The sequence below is a fragment of the Ictidomys tridecemlineatus genome, chromosome 3 (assembly GCF_052094955.1).
Source record: "Ictidomys tridecemlineatus isolate mIctTri1 chromosome 3, mIctTri1.hap1, whole genome shotgun sequence".
Classification (NCBI taxonomy): domain Eukaryota; kingdom Metazoa; phylum Chordata; class Mammalia; order Rodentia; family Sciuridae; genus Ictidomys; species Ictidomys tridecemlineatus.
In genome coordinates this window covers 142055076-142072867 of record NC_135479.1, presented here as the reverse complement: position 1 = coordinate 142072867, position 17792 = coordinate 142055076, and the positions used below count along the sequence as shown (strand labels likewise).

General features: G+C 32.8%; 1 protein-coding gene across 24 annotated transcripts in view; it reads left to right on the top strand.

Annotated features, from left to right (window-relative positions):
- Positions 1-17792, top strand: part of Dlg1 (discs large MAGUK scaffold protein 1) — a 256035-nt gene that overhangs the window by 134544 nt on the left and 103699 nt on the right. For all 24 annotated transcript variants that reach the window (XM_078044002.1, XM_021720635.3, XM_040270432.2 and 21 more), the window contains 3 exons: positions 11179-11232; positions 15089-15139; positions 17316-17440. In XM_078044002.1, the coding sequence (XP_077900128.1) occupies positions 11179-11232; positions 15089-15139; positions 17316-17440 (230 nt within the window). The remainder of the gene's footprint in view (positions 1-11178; positions 11233-15088; positions 15140-17315; positions 17441-17792) is intronic.

The following is a 17792-nucleotide window of genomic DNA, read 5'->3' as shown; positions in this document are numbered from 1 at the left end:
AAGGAAAAAATACACAAAATAGATCCTTTGGCCTGCCTAATACCACACACTGCATTTAATTTCCATGATACTACACTCCTTTGATCTGGAGTAACCCCATAATCTGTCTTCAATCATGAGTATGGCAAGAAGAAAACTAGCTACTTATTTTGTAGAATATCTTTCAGTTTGTGTTTCATTCATTTTCCTAAGATTGAAGTCACATATTTTTACTAAAAATTTATTGTTGAAAAATTTATAGGACATAAAATGTAGTTATATTAATACATTCATAATTGTACACTCATCGCTATTCATTTATCTCTAGAACGCTTGCAAAACTGAAACTCAGTACTAATTAAATAGTAATTCCCCATTTCTCCCTTCCCCAGCTACTGGCATTCACTCTGTTTCTCTGATTTTGACTACTCTGAAGTATCTCATATAAGTGGAATCATATAATGTTTGTCTTTTAGAGCTGATTTGTTTCACTTAACATTATGTCCCTAAAGTTCATCCATGTTTTAGTAAATGTCAGAATCCTCCCCCTTTGTTTTCTTTTTTTTGTTTTGTTTTGTTTTGTTTTTATTACTTGGCTTGAACCTGGGGGAACTCTAATGCTGAGATATATCCCCAACTCCTTTTATTTTTGCTAAATTACTGAGAGCCTAAGTTGTTGAGTCTGACCTTGAACTTGCAATCCTGCTTCCTTAGCCTCAAAGTCACTGAGATTACAAGTGTATGCCACTACACCTGGCAGAATTTTTTCTTTTCTTTTTGTTTTTGTTTTGTTACCAAGGATTGAACCCCAGGGAGCTTAACCACAGAACCACATCCCCAGCCCCTCTCTTCTTTTTTTTTTTTTTTTTTTTTCTTTTTGAGACAGACTTTTGCCAAGTTGCTGAGGCTGACTTTGAATTGATGATCCACCTGCCTCAGCCTCTTGGGCCAGTGGAATTACAGATATGCACCTCTGTGCCCAACTCTTGTTTTCAAAGGCTGAATAATACTGCATGTATTACACAACTGATACATATATACCCAAAATGTGGTGGTCAGTTTTTTGTTGCTGTAAAATACCAGACAAGAACAACTTAAAGGAGGAAAAGTATATTTGGGCTCACAGATTAAGAGGTTTGGTCCATGGTTGGTAGAGTCCATTGATCTAGGCTTGAGTTGAGGCAGAACCTCATGACAGAGTGTGTGGCAGAGGAAAACTAGTCATTCATGGTGACCAGGAAACAGAGAAAGCTTGAAGAGCCAGAGACAAGATATAGTCCCTAAGAACATGCCCCCAGTGACTTGCTTCCTCTAGTCATGCCTCACCTGCCTGTGGTTACCACACAGTAATAATTTTAACACATTAAAATTATTAATCTGAGGCTGGGGATGTGGCTCAAGTGATAGCATACTCGCCTAGCATGCGTGAGGCACTGGGTTTAATTCTCAGCACCACATAAAAATAAAATAAAGATATTGTGTCCACCTAAAACTAAAAAATAAATACTTAAAAAAATTATTAATCTGTAAAATGGGTTAATCATTGACAAGGTTATAGGCTCTCAGAATCTAATCTTTTCACATCTGAACTTTGCTGCATTACCTAACACATGAGCTTTTGGGGGGACTTTCTAGTTCTAATTCATAACACCATGTTCCATATCCATCCATACTTCAAAGACATCTGGATTCTCTCCACGTTTTAGGTATGGTAAATAATGCTGCTGTGAACTGAATGTAAAAATCTCTATTCTAGACACTGGTTTCAATTCTTTGTAGTTTGTACCTAGAGGTAAAATTGCTTGATCATGTGGCATTTCTTTTTTTAAGGAACCATCATGCTGTTTTCTGTGGTTATACCATTTGACATTCCCAGCACAATGCCTAAGGGCTCCTATTTTCCCACATACTCACCAACACTTGTTGCTTTTGTTTTCTTGACAGTGCCAGCCTTGTGGGTCTGAGGTGGCATCTCATTATTGTTTTGATTTAATTTCCGGAATGATTAGTAATGTTAAACATATTTCATGTGCTTATTGCCCATTTGCATATCTTCTTGGGAATAATATCTGAACAATTTATTTCCCAGATTTTAAATTGAGTTATTTATTTTTTTGTTGTTGAGTTTTAGGAGTTCTCTGTATGTTCTGGATATCATTCTCTTGCCAGAGATAATTTGCAAATTTTCTTTTCTATTCTGTGATTGCCTCTTGATTAGTTGACAGTGTCTTTGCTACACAAATTTAAAATTTTTTCACAAAATCAAATTTCTCTACTTTTTCTTTTGTTGCTGTGCCTTTGTGTCAAACAAAGGAAATCATTGCCAAACCCAATGTTTTGAAGCTTTTATCCTCTTTTCTCCTAAGAATTTCATATTTTTAGATCTTACATGTATATTATAGATTGATTTTAGATTAATTTTTGTCCATGATTTTTATTTCTGGATTCTTTTCTCTTCCACAGTCTATATGTCTGTCTTTATACCAGTACTCTCTTATTTTGCTTATTACAACTCTATAGTAAATTTTAAAATCAAGAAATTGCAAATCAAATGGTTTTCTTAATTTCCTTTTTAGATTGTTTATTGTTAACAGAATTGTAACTAATTTTTGTATGTAGACTTTGTATCTTGGTACTTTGCTGAATTCATTAATTAGTCTTAACAGTTTTTTCTGGAATGTTTTTATGGATTATCAGCTGTGAACAGAGATAATTTTACTTCCTCCTTTCCGATTTAAATGTCATATTTTCTTCCTTATTGCTCTGACTACAATTTCAACTAAACAAGTAGTGTTATGTTGAATACTCTAGTACAATCATTTTGCCTTGTTCTTAATCTAGAGGAAAAGCTCTTAGTCTTTCACCATTGAGTGTGATACTTGATGTGGGAGGTATATTCATGCAAAACATGGCTTTTATCATGAAGTATATGACTTTTAAATTATTTCTAGTTAATAAGTATTTCATCTTGAAAGAGTGTTTTGTCAGATGCTTTTTGCATCAATTAAGATAATATGTGGTTTTTTTTTCTTTTCAGTCTATTGTGGTATATTGCACTGATTATTTTTATGAACCATCCTTGTATGCCAGGAATAAAATACCACTTGATTATGATGTATATTCCTCTTAATATAGTGCTGTTTGCTAGTATTTTGTTAAGGATTTTTGCATAGTGTTCATAAAGATGTGGGTCTGTAGTTAAGGATTTTGCATTAGTGTTTTTAGGATATTGGCCTATAGTTTCTTGTTGTTTCTAGGTTTCTAGATTGTACTTGTTTCTTTGGCATCGGGGTAATGCTGGGCTCATAAAATGAGTATGAATATAGTCTTTTCTCCTCTATTTTTTTGGAAAGCTTGAGAAGGACTAATGTTAATTCTTTAAGTGCTTGATAAAATTCACCAGTGAAGGTATCTTGTCTATGATCTTTCTCTGTGAGAAAATTTTTCTATTTTTTCCCCCAGGGGTGTAGGAGGGCGGTTCTGGGGATAAAGCCCAGGGCTTCCAACATGCTAGGTGAGTGTTTTACTAAGCTAGATTCCCATTCATTGTCATAAGATTTTAATTATATTCAGTTATAGATCTGTCCTAATATTCTTTTCTTCATGATTTAGTCTTGATAGGTTTTTGCATTTGTAGGAATTCTCTCTCGTTTAGCTTATCTAATATGTTGACATACATTTGCTTGTTCATAGTCCTTTTATAATCCATTTTACTTCTCTAAAATTAGTAGTTAATATCTCTATTTCAATTTTAGTAGAAATATTCTTCCTAGGTTCAGACAGCTAAGGATTTGTTAATTTTGTTGATCTTTTCAAGGAGCCAAAAAGGGCCTTTTTAATTTTCTGTGTATTTTTATATATTTATTTATTTTTCCTGGTTACTAGGGATTTAACCTGGGGGCACTTTACCACTGACTACAGCCTCAACCCTTTTATTTTTATAGTTTGAGACAGGGTCTCTCTAAGTTGCTGAGGGCCTCCCTGAGTTGCCGAGGATGTTCTCAAACTTGTGACCCTCCTTTGTCAGCTTCCCAAATTGCTGGGATTACAGATCTGTGCCACTGTGCCCAGCTCTCTTTAATTTTTCTGTTCTCTATTTTATTTTTGTTCTCATCTTATTTCCTTCTTTATGTAGCTAGCCTTTTTTTTTTTTTTTTTTGTAGCAGGGATTGAACCTCCAGGGCACTTAACCTCTGAGCCAAATCCCCAGCCCTTGTATATTTTATTTAGAGACAGGGACTTGCTGAGTTGCTTAGGGCCTTATGAAGTTGCTGAGGCTGACTTTGAACTCAAAATCCTCCTGCCTCAGCGTCCCAAGCCACTGAGATTACAAGTGTGCACCACCATGCCTGGTCTGTAGCTAGTTTTATGTATAGCTTGTCCTATTTTTTCTAGTTCCTTAAGTTGTAGTGTTAGGTTGTTATTTTGGTTTTGATCTTTAGCACATTGTTTATAGCTACACATTTCCTTTTTAGTACTATTTTCACTGTGTCTTGTAAGTTTTGGTATATTGTCTTTTTGTTTTCATTCATCTATAGATATTATCTAACTTGTGATTTCTTCTTTGATCCACTGATTATTTAAGAGTATGTTAATTAATTCCAACAAATTTGTAAATTTTCCCATTTTTGTTCTGTTATTGACTTCATCCTATCGTGGTCAGAGAATATACTTTATATATCTGTCTTTTAATTCTTTTGGGACTCATTTTGCTGGCTATGGTCTCACTTAGAAATTGTCCCATGTACACTTGAGAAGAATAAATATCCTGTTGATGTTAGAGTTTTCTGTATATGTCTGTTAGATCTACTTGGTTCATTGTGTCATATTCATTTCTACTCTTTCCTTAATTATCTTTTTTCTAGTTCTTCTGTCAATTATGGACAATGGGGTAGTGGTACTCAAGTCTCCAACTATTATTTTTGAACTCTTTCTTCCTTTTGTTTCTTCAATTTTTGTTTCTCATGTTGTTATGGATGGTTACTAGGTACACAGATGTTCATAATTGTTACATACTTCTGAATTGAAGCTTTTATTCATCTATAATCTTAATCTTATAATCTTTTTATTTGTAGTTTACTTTGAGTATAGCCACTTTTGCTCTTTTTGATTTACTGTTTACATGGAATATCTTTCTGTCCTTTACTTTCAACATATTTGTATCTTTGAATCTAAGGTGAGTCAGTTACAGATAGCATGTAATTGAGTCATTCTTTTTTTTTAATCCATCTGCCTCCTGGTCTTGTCTTTTGATTGAAGAATACAATTCATTTAAAGTAATTGCTAGGAAGAAAGGACTTTTGTCATTTTTTATATACCTTATAACTTAGTTTGTGCCCCATTTCTTGCATTATTTTTTTCTTTGGCATTTAGTTGATTTTTGTAGTAAAATATTTAACTTTCTCAATTTCTTTGTGCCTCTACTTCTTTGTCATTGCCATGGGATTACATTTAATATCTTAAAACACTCAGAATATGAATATATGTAAATTTAGCTTTAATAACATTTAAGTACTCCTCTCTTTTAACAGCTCTATCCCTACCCTTTTAGTTATTTGTGTCATAAAATTGTATCTTTTTTTTTTTTTTGATAGTTGTAGATGAACAGCATGCCCTTGCTTTATTTATTTATTTTCTTATGCAGTGCTAAGGTCGAACCTGGTGCCTTACATATGCTAGGCAAGTACTCTGCCACTGAGTTACAGCCCCAGCCCACAAAATTGTATCTTTATATATATTGTATATTCAGAAACATAAAGTAATAATTTTTATTTTACTCTCAAATATGCCGAAGACAAAGTGTGTATTTACAAACCAAAGTTAAAATAATTGTTGTAGTTTACTATAATAATATTAACTTTTAGACTACTAGCTTACTTTAGTTACTTCGTGATACTGACTTCAATTATTTACTAATAATAACTTTCAAATCAAGCCCTGGCCCATATTCCAACTGAAAATAAAAGATCTAAATTAATTGAAAATTTCAAAAATTTGGGGCCACCAACATGATGCCACAAGTGGGAAATTCCATATTATGAAGCTTTATTTTAGTCATATAAAATTATTTTTAAAATATTTTATACAACTAACTACCTTCAGGCTATTAGTGTCCTTTCATTTCAACCTATAGGACTACCTTTAACACTTCATTCAGGAGAGATTTAATGATAATGAACTCCCTCATCTTTTGTTTATCTGGGAATGTCTTAGTTTCTTTCTCACTTCTAAAAGGACTATTTTGCTGAATAAAGTTTACAAGGTAATTTTTGTTTGTTTGCTCAGCCTTTGAATGTGTTCACTCACCACCTTCTGGCATTTAAAGTTTCTGATGAGAATCTGCTAATAATCTTTTTGAGACTCTCTTGTATGACAAGTAACTTATCTTGATGCTTTGAAAAGCCTCCTTTGTTTTTGACCTTTGACAGTTATAATGTGTCTCAGTGTGGATATCTTTGACTTCATCTTACTTGTGAGAGTTCCTTGACCGTTTTGGATGTTTATATTCATATCTTTCACCAACTTTGGGAAATTTTTTCTTATTTCTTCAAATATTCTCTTTGCTCCTTTCTCACTTCTCCTTAGTATTCCACAATATGTGTGTTCTTTCTGGTATCCCACAGATAACACGTTCACGCTTCAGTAACCTTTTTTTTCCTTTCTTTGCTCATCGTTCATACTTCCATTTTTGTTGATATATCATTTTCTTGACCTTTTTCATGGCTAGGTATTTGAGGACCTTTAAAGCAGTTGTTTTAAAGGCTTTGTTTAGTAGGTCTGCTATCAGGTCTTTTTCAGAGGCAGTTGGGTTGGTTTATTGGTTTTCTTTTGAATGGACCATATATACATTTCTGTTTCTTTGTATGCCTTGCAATTTTTTGTCTAGCAAACTTCAAATTTGAATTTGATATGTAATAACTTTGGAAATCGAATTCTCCTCCAAGATTTTGTTAGCTATTGTTTGTTTGTTTGTTTATTGTTAGCTGCCAAGAGTCAACCAGAGTTGTAAACTTGAGGTCTTCTCAAGTATTTTCTGAGCCTGCATATTCCCAGGCCTGTGGTGATTTTCCAGTTTCCCCTATATATGCCATAACTAATGTCCTAGTCTTTGTTGTGAAAGGTCAAAAAGATTTTTTTTAAATGAAAGCAGGGTATTATCCTGTGGATCTAGAATGTGCCCCAAAGGCTCATGTATCAAACGCTTAATTCCCAGTTTATGAGGCTATTGGAAGGTGGTAGGAACTCAAGGAGGTGGAGCCTAGTTGAAGAAGGTAGATCACTGGGGCATGTCCTTGAAGGATATGACTTATTCCCAATCTCTCTGTCATTCCTTCTCTCTCCCCCTCTCCCTGTCTTTCTCACTCTCTTTGTGCTTCCCAAAAGCCCTAAATGATAAGGCCAAGCAACAATAACTGAAACTGTGAATCAGAGTAAACCTTTTCTTCTTTTATATTGTTTATGTCAGGTATTTTGTTACAACAATGGAAAGCTGAATAACACACAGAGAATGAGACCCATGGAAGTCAATTCAGGCAGATTTGAGGGGGGGCTTACAATAATAGAGAGAGGGGCAAAAGCAGTGGCCATTGCCTCTTTGTCTATACCCCTGTGATCAGAAGAGACAGTCAGCAGTTAAGAGCACAGATCTCTGGTATTTGGTGGACAGGATCTTTTTTGCCTAACATGACTCTTGCAAGCTATGTATAAACAGTTTTATGAAAACTACACAGCTAGCTGCCTGCCACAGGACTGAGGGAAGGCAGATGGATAGCTACTACTATGCTAAAGCTGCAAGTGACAAAATTAACTGTCCAGGCCTTCATTTGGAAGTTGTGATCCTTGAAGAGAATCCAGCATTTCTAGATACTCAGACAGATTATGTCACTGGATTTGTTGTCTAGGTAGAAAGAGATTTACTGTGCTTCTTACTTTGCCATCTTCCTAGAATCTACCCCATTTATTTTTAAAAAATATTTTATTGTTTAGTTATAGTTGGACACAATACCTCTATTTATTTTTAGGTGGTGCTGAGGATTGAACCCAGGGCCTCACATGTTCTAGGCAAGCTCATTACCACTGAGCCATGACCCCAGTCCCCCCATTTATTTTTTATGTTCACTTTAACCTACAGTGATCAACTCAGTGATAGTATCTTTCAAATTAAAATCCAAGATTTATCTCTGGGGTTTGTGAGGTCTACATTTGAAAAACACTTGTTTGGGAAGGAGAGAAAAATTAAACAAATAAATACAATGAAACTTTAATAAATGCTTAGAAGGAGAAATAGAATGTACCTTGTAAAAGAATATTTTCTAAACTGTTAATTTTTGCCTATTTTTAAATAACTGGTTCTTAGAATTATTTTAATACATTTTTAAAAACATTTTTTGCCCTCTGAAATTTTGTAAGAGTGTTTTGATATGTTATAACAGTAATCACTATAAGATCCTTTGTTAATGCAATAGAATAGAATAGTAAAAGTTGGATGAGCAAGATTAAATTTAAGTGTTATTACTGATCCTTGGGTCAAATTCCTTAGGACTTGTTAGTTCCTTCAACTGGATTATCTTTGCCTTTTTACTACACCTCTCCCCAGTCTCTAACTTTATGGTCCAAATTGAAACATCACAGTGCTGTGTATTATTATTAGTAAATAATAATAGATAATCACTTATAGCTTCCTGCGGTTTACAGCATACTTCCTTTATATGACTTCTTGGAACCTCACACAGTACTTTTGGCTGAAGACAGATGTTGGTATGTCTTTACAGATGGAGAAAATAAATTTGGTAACTATTTTGGTTTATTGTAATCCAAAGTCAGTGAAGTAGAGAAAGGTGAGATTCAGTAAGTGCTTTTTCTTCATTTGATTCTCACCATTCCCTTATGATACTGGGAATCAAACCCAGAGCCTCAGGGTTGCTAAACAAGTGCTCTACCACTGAGCTACATCCCCAGCCCATTTTAATTTATTTCAAGACAGGGTCTCACTAAATTGTCTAGGCTTGCCTCAAACTTGTGATCCTCCTGCCTCAGTCATTCAAGTAGCTGGGATTATAGTATGCGCCACCACACCCAGCATCTTCATTTGAAATAACTTTCACATAGATTCTTCTCAGATCTTTTTGTTGTTGTTCGATTTCCTGGTTAGCATAGTTTATATGTTACATGTTGTGCTACTTACTGTCCTTGTTAAGATTCTCAAGATGATTAGCTACTGTTTTCTTGCCTTTTACTTCAGCTACCTACAAGTCTATATTTTCTGTAGCCAACTTTTCTGCTTACATTCCTTCAAGCATCCTGTCTTTTACTTTTGTTGCTAGCATTGCTTTAATTTGATGCTAGGACATTGTAATTTACCTCCCAGACCCAAAATTTTGCTACCCCTTTTCTTCCTGTTCCTACTTCCACCAGTATGGAGAGGAATGGAATGTTATTCTATCAGATACCACTTCTATAGTTTGTAATATATGAAGTTAAAAATTTAAAATTAGTAGGTAAAGTTATAGTTGATTCCAAGATTGATATTTTATTCCTCATTTACTAACACAGTCTTAGCTATTTTTATCAGAATACCAATTCTAACTCATAATATTTCACAACTGCCTTAGTTCTTAACCTCTTTCAAGTTGTGTATTTGACTCAGTATGGTTTTGCTTTACTTTTTTGTTATACAAAATTTCAAAAACTCTCAGATATCAAGAACATGATACAGTGAACACCATATATATATCTATCACTCAACTACAACAGTAACTTTAACATAACTTGTTCTTTTTGTTGTCTTCTTCTATAATAGCTTAAGTAGACTATAGTAAAGTTGCATCATAAAGCTTTTTAAATAAAGTAAAAATTGTCAATTTAAGTAAGTATATTTTGCCCCTGGAAAATGGATCATTTCAAATATTCATAAAATCTTAAATGCCTATACATTCAGTAGTCTTGCTTAAGTAGCAATGTTAAAAGTAGATATTTTGTTCATTAAATTTGATTTTCACTGAATCATTCAAAGGTTGACTATTTAATGGTAGGGTTGAATATATAGTGGTTAATGTTCTGTTTGTATATATGACAAAATATTAATTCCTCATTCTTAAATGCCACTTTATGTAGCCTGAATACATAGTGTGTAATTATTTGATGTTGAAATTGTGTTTTCTTTAAGTATTTTATCATGTGATCATTCAGATCTAGTACTATGCCGAAAATATTGTATCATTTGAATTCTGAATCTTCACCTTTTTTAAAAAAAGCCTATGCATTTGGGAAGAAAACTGTTATTTTGTACTATAGTATTCTTTCATACAATTCTTTAGTTAATTAGAGAATTATTAATGTTTATAAATATAACTCCTAAAGTTTGTTTAAAAGATAGTCATTTTATTCTGTGACAATGTTGTTCAACTTAATTGACTTAATTCTTTTATACTATGCAGAAGAAATAATTTTGAAGGAGATTCTATTAGTTTTCTGGTACTTCTTTTCATTTGATATATTTGATAAATTATATTCTTTAGTATCATCCAAATAAAAATGACTTCTAACTTAGCCAGAAAACCAAACTTTTTTCATTTTATTGTTTATTTTTCTACTTGATGTTTTGTGCTGTGACAAACCTTTATTATTCCACGAGTGGTCTAGAATAGAAGTCAGTAATTTCAACCAAAAATAGCCAGGAGCTTTTACATTGAGAATGGTTTGAAATTTGACATTTGAAAATTTCAAACTTTCCTAAGTTTATGACTGATTTGTTTCTATGACAAGTCTCCCCCTCCTGCTCTGTCATTTTTAAATATAATGTGGGGAAGAATTTTTTTCTGGATAGGAAAATGATTGGAATCTCCATGAGATCATTGGAAATAGAAACCTTGGATTTTTACAGAAAAATTCTTTTGATTACACTAAAGAGTATTCATGGATTTTATGAGAAGGCTGTGATGGGCTTCTTTGCAATTCTTAAAATTAGGTCCATTTTAGCAGAAACAGCAATGTATTTTTAAAAAGCAAATCTTATATAACTGTATATATGTGATTTTTTTTCTCTACTTGGTGTTGGAAACTATTCATTATATAGAGAAATCATAAAATTATAACTTAAGAAATCGTAAGTCTTTCATATGGTTTTAACATTTGTGAATAATATATGAAATGTTTTTATTTTCTTATTAAACTAATACATTTGCAATATTTTCTTTAAAGGCAAATCCTCCTCCGGTACTAGTTAACACAGACAGCTTGGAAACACCAACTTATGTAAGTTCCATTTCCTCCTTACTTTTAAATAATTCTACCTTCCTGTTCTGTTTTTAACATATATACAAAGATCACAGCATTATTTTTACTAATACATTTTACTTACGATATCTGCTACAATATACTATACCTATAATTACCATAGTAAATGAAGCAGTGTTTCAGTTGCTTTTTTTCATATTTATACAAAGCAAAAATGTTAACAAAAATTATGGTTTAATTTCTCAAAGAAAGACACAGAAATGACCAACAGATAAATGAAAAATTCCCAATATCACTAATCATCAGGGAAATGCAAATTAAAACTACAATGAGATATCATTTAATACCTATTTTGGTGGCTATTATCGAAAGACGAGATAGCAGGTATTGGTAAGACTACAGAGAAAAGGGAAACTTTGTACAGTGTTACGATTGTAAATTAATAACAGCCATATGGAAAACAGTTCAAAGGAGTCTCAAAAAAATTAAAGTTAGAACAGATTGCCAGCAATCCCATTTTGGGTATATAATCAAAGGACATATCATTATGATATCAAAAAATTTCTGCACTTCCATGTTCCCTGTGGTATTATTCACAATAGCCAAGGTGTTGAAATGACCTAAGAGTCTGTCAGGGGACAAGTAGATAGAGAAAATGTAATATATACATAGAGTAGTAGTACTATTTAGCCTTAGGAAAAAAGGGAAATGTCTTCATTTATTATAATGGCATTAGACCTGGAGGACTTTTTGCCAAGTAAAATAAGCCAGGCATAGAAAAGACAAATACTATATCATCTCATTTATATGTGGAATCTGAAAAAGTAAAATTCATATAGAATAGAATGGCAGTTACTAGGGACAAGGGATTGGAGAGATGTTGGTTAGAGGATATAAATTTTCAGTTAATTGGTGCACTGTGGTACACACATGTAATCCCAGCAACTCAGGTGGCTGATGTAGGAGGATTGTAAATTTGAGGCCAGCTTCAGCAACTTAGCAAGATCTTGTCTCAAAATAGAAACTAAAAAGGGCTATGGATATAACTCAGTGGTAGAGTGCCCTGGATTCAATCCCAGTACCACAAAAGGTAAATTAATTAAATAAAATAAAACTTCAGGTATATTGAAGGAATAAGGTCTGGGGAGCTTTTATACATTGTGGCAACTAGAGTTAATAATGATGTATTCTAGGCTTTGAAATTTGCTAAGAGAATGGATATGAAGTGTTCCCAGCACCAAAAAAATAAAAAAGAAAGCTAAGCTTATAGTAATGTACTATTCTTGATCCTTAGTATCCCAGTGTGGATGTGTTTAATATTATTAAATGTCTTTATCCTTGAAATTAGCATGCAGTTTGAAGAATTGAGTATCAAGAAATAGGTTACTAGGAGTCCTAGTAAAAAGTAAAAGCCTTCTCACTTTTCACCTTTTTAGAATCACTCCATGTTCCTTGGAATCCTATATCATTATAAGTTAGCATTAAATTAAGCACCAGGGACGTTTACTAAACACTGACCTTGTACGGAGACGAATGGTGAAAAAAATCTCAAATTCTTTAAAGTAGAAATCATGAGCTCTCAATATCAAAATGTTACATGTTAATACTGATGGGCTTTATAAGTGTACTCAAATGGATATCTTTTCCAAAACAAAATTTCAGACTATTTAGAAATAAACATAAATAAAGCCCAATGTGGCAATTGTGAGATTTGACCAAAACCCTGTACTGAGGAATATTTATAAATATTAATATGTTTTTAAAAACAGAAAAGAGTGCACATAAATGAATCAGGGATTTTTTGACTCACAGTGGTTTTTTTTCCCCCAAGCCTAAAGAAACAATAAAGAGAGTATAGCTGAATATAATTTTTTTGACTTATACAAAAAGAACTTCCACTCATGTTGACAGGATATGTACAGATATGTCCTCCCATAACCTCAGATGCATACTGATGATATATTAGAAATTATATAAATGCTTTTATAATGTATACTCTATAAGAGAAGAATGTCTTTTTTGTTGCTTTTTTAAAAATTTGTTCTAATTAATTATACATGACAGCAGAATGTATTTTGATTCTTTGTACACACGGAACATAACTTTTCATTTCTCTGGATGTACATGATGTAGAATCACACCATATGTGCAGTCATACGTGTACCTAGGGTAATGACATTCATCTGATTCCACTATCTTAGAGTTGAATGTCTTTAGGTGAGAAGAAAGTTGAAACAGGGAAGTAATCGAGTTTAACTTCATGAGAAACACAAGAATTAAGAACCCAAAATGATAGTAGAGATGGATTTTAATAGCCTTCAAGAAAAGCTTCCAGTCCCTTCTATTAGACCATTAGGGTTCCTTCACTGTAGTACAATGAAGAAAGCAAAGTGGCTTGCATAGGTTTCATTATTTCTGTTGAATTTGATTATTTGGTATCATAATCACTCCTCTATTCCTTGCATAACAAACCACCTAAGAACCTGGTAGTTTAAAAGAACCACAGTTCATTATTTCTCATGATTTTCTGAGTTAACTAGATAGTTCATCTTCTCTACATAGGTTTATTTATTTATTTATTTATTTTCCCCTACATAGTTTTGAGTGGGGCACTGGAAAAGACTGGAAGATCAAAAATAACCTCATTCACATGGCTGGCAGTTAGGGCTGGCTACTAATTACAAGTGTAACTGGAGCTTTTCGACCAAGGTCCTTCGTTTCTTATAGGTTGCTTGAATTTCCTTACATATTAGATGTTGGGTTCTAAGAAACCCATGCCAAGACCTAGGCAATTACTACAATGTATCATATGACAATCTCACATCATCATTTGGGCCACATTTATTTTTTCAAAAGTAGTCACAGGGCTTGCCTAAATCTGAGGGAAGGGAAAATAAACCTTACTCTTGATGATGGGATGATTTAGTCATTGCAAAGAGTATGTAGGATGGAAGATATAAGACATCTTCAGAAATGTAATTTATCACTTTCATTTGATTTTGCCTAACCTGGTATTGGTAGAAATTTTAAATCAAGTATTCGTGTCTGGGTTAATCTGGCTTCCTCTTTATAGAAGTTAGTTCTTTCAGGAGAGAATAGGGAATGAAGTTGATGGGGGAATAGTAGATGAGCAAGATCTTCGATGGTGAATTTGAATTGGATATGAAATGTATAAGTGAAATTTGTGGCAGAGCTAAGCATAAGTTTAGATATGGAGGTGGGAAATTGTAGGATGTGTATTGGGAAGACCAAGACTTCAAATTAGATGTTATGTGAGGAGCATGAAGAGAGTGGGCTACGTTTAGGGTTGAAGGTAAGTGGTAGATTGGGGTCAGTTCATGCAAAGCCTTGATTACCAAGCTGTGAAGTTTGAATATTTCTAGAAAGGGAGCTTCTGAAAGCATATTTATTTAGAGGAAATGTGTTATTAGCCTGAGCATTATAAAGATCCATCTGTTTAAAACAGGATGATTTGGACAATGGAGAAGACTAATGTAAGCACTTGGTAGATGGCATTCATTGGCAGAGAATGGAGAAGTAGGTAATGGTTTTCAGAAAAGATAAATTATTCAAATTAGAAAGTATTGGCAGCAATTAAATATGTGGATCAAGGCCAAAGACTGAAGAGTTTAATAATAGTAAAGTTGAATGTATCTTCCTGTCGTGAAAGTTATGATACCATGAATGTTGATTCAGGCACATTTATACTCCTCCATTCCTTGAAAATCCTCCCTCAAATTATTGAGATGAATCTATATTATTTGTTTATTGTCACATTTAACAGGTTTTCATTAATAAATCATGCAAAACTTATCTTGCCATTTCAGATTTTTCACTTTTGAATTTCTGAGCTGCTTCTCTTTTCCCCCATTAGGTTAATGGCACTGATGCAGATTATGAATATGAAGAAATCACACTTGAAAGGGTAAAAACTATTAATTTCCTTAATCTATTGTTTTAAGAAACTTTTAAATACACTGCTCAATCATGTAGAATCCAAGGGAAATAGTCTTTCAAAAACAGGAAAATGTAATGTTTTCTTTTGTAAGTTCACAGATCATAAAATTAATCATAGCATTTTCAGAACATGTTTCTTTTCTTTTAATATCCCTTTTTAAAATAATTTTTCTGTTTTAAAATAGTTTTAGATATACAGACAAGTTGTAGAGATAATACAGAGATTTTCCATTTTTTCTGGACTCAGCTTCCCCTATTGTTAATATCTTACATTGTTAAAGTACATTTGTTTCAACTAATGAACCCGTATTTATGCATTGTTGTTAACTAAAGTCTATACTTATTCATAGTCTCTTAATTTTTGTTTTTCTTTTTCAAGGTCCCATCCAGGAAAACACTTTCCATTTTGTTATGTCTTTTCAGACTCTGATAACTAGTTTATCAAATTGTTTTAAAATTTTGCTTTTGTTAAAATTATTATTATTCATTTTAAGTAAGTAGCATGCTGGTAACTACCATTGCATCAGTTTTCTTTCCAAATAATAGTTATAATCTAATGAATGAGTTCTAATGCAAGTTCAAAAACTTATGTATTCCTTCAATGAGGAAATAACTTAAGGATGCAATTCAGATAAATAATATTTTATACATTTTCTGCACTTAGAGATGTTAAATCTGCACTTTGAGGCATTGTGACTGCCTGCCATGTATGAAGCCTTGAGCTCAATCTCCAGCATTGGAGGGGAAATTTTGTGTTCAATTTAATTTGCATTTTAGTAATGCACCCTGGACTGGTCAGCAGTTGGGGAAATAAAGTGTTTACACAAGTAAATTGCTTAAGTAATTGAATATCTGCATATTTAAAACTAATATCTTAGATAATTAAATATGTTTATGTTTGAAGCCAGAATAGACTCTGAGGGAAATATAGATCTGGGAGTCATCTTTATTGTCTGCAACTTAAATTCAGCTCACCTACTTAAGTGGATGTCTGAGTTACATCCAAGTAAGCACAATATTAATGTATTTTCCATATTTTAATATGGTGTTTTATAATTTTACCTATCTTTTAATTTATTCTTCCTTGATCCTTTCCCAAAGCCTTCTAAATTCCTTAAGTTTAGTCACGACTCAAATATTGTATTTTTTCCTGTTTGAAGACTGAGTACCTGAATAACTAGGTAATCTTTCCACAGTCTGTTAGTACTGTTATTGAGGTTGTAGTAACTCTTTAAAGAATTTAGACTGAAAAAAGTATTTTTAAGTTAAATTAGAATTTTAAGACAAACAATGGTGGTCTAGTTATTTAAGCTATTTAACAGTGAAGTAATAGGTTCAGATATATTCATTTACTTGAATTACTTGAAAGCTAGAATTAGAACATTCTTGAAAGATAAATATTTCTTGGATCATTTGTCCTTAAAGACTCTTTAAACCATTAGAAGCCTCTGTGAAGAAATACTATTCAGAAATTTCATTTCTTCAATTTGTAAAGCAAACAAAAAAATAGAGCTGCTTTGTCAAGACTTAACTTTGCTTATCAAGAAAGCTCACCATTGTTTAAGTTCTCAAGATGGGTTTTTAGTATTAAAAAATATATTTTGATAGTCAGGTTTATTGGTTAACATGTCAAGGATTGAAGGCAGCTGTTACTTAGCAGCTCCAGTTTCATCATTTTAAAATAAACTCATGATAAAGCTAGCCGAAGAAAAGTACCACTCCAGTCCTTTTTTAAAGGCTGAAATATAATATATTGATTTAATCCACTCAGAAGTAATGGTAGTGGAAAGATCACTTCAGTGTTTGTTTCTTAGGAGAGATTTGCCCTACCAAACTTGGATGAGTTGTAGTCTAAAAGAAAGAAACTTCTAGCAATACCTCTGCAGATGGATGACTAATCAAAGGACAAATGGCACATATTTTAAAGAGAGTGCTAGTACATTTTCTTCAACCTCACCTATTAAGCAGTAATGCCTCTGAAAGATCTTAGTTAATTATTGTCTATTTAATTTAGAATCTTCATATTACTCACATATATACATTTCTGTGTTGTACAGAAATGTACAGTTTCTAGGTCCTACAATGGCAGGAGCTTACCAATAAAAAGTAATTCTTATTATCTTGACTTTTTTTCCTCTCCCCAGGGAAATTCAGGGCTTGGTTTCAGCATTGCAGGTGGTACAGACAACCCACACATTGGAGATGACTCAAGTATTTTCATTACCAAAATTATCACAGGGGGAGCAGCTGCCCAAGATGGAAGATTGCGGTATGTTTTACACTTCATGTTTTAATGTTGAATTCACTTTAGAGTGCTTTCTCGAAGCATACTGGACAAGGAATAAGTACAAAGAAGGAATACTATCATAACTAATATAGTGTAACATGTTCAAACAACATGCAAATGAATGAAAAAGATAATTTTGCTTTTAGCATTGTGTTCTTCTTTTTGTTTATCAGGTTTTTTTTTTGTTTGTTTGTTTAACTCAGTTTTATCCTAGATATTTTATTTTGAATAACTGATTTAAATGTTTGTGACCAAATTTATGGAAATCATGTTCCTCGAATACTTTCAGATACATTCACAAAATATTTTCCATTTGTTTTCCTAGTTTGGAAGC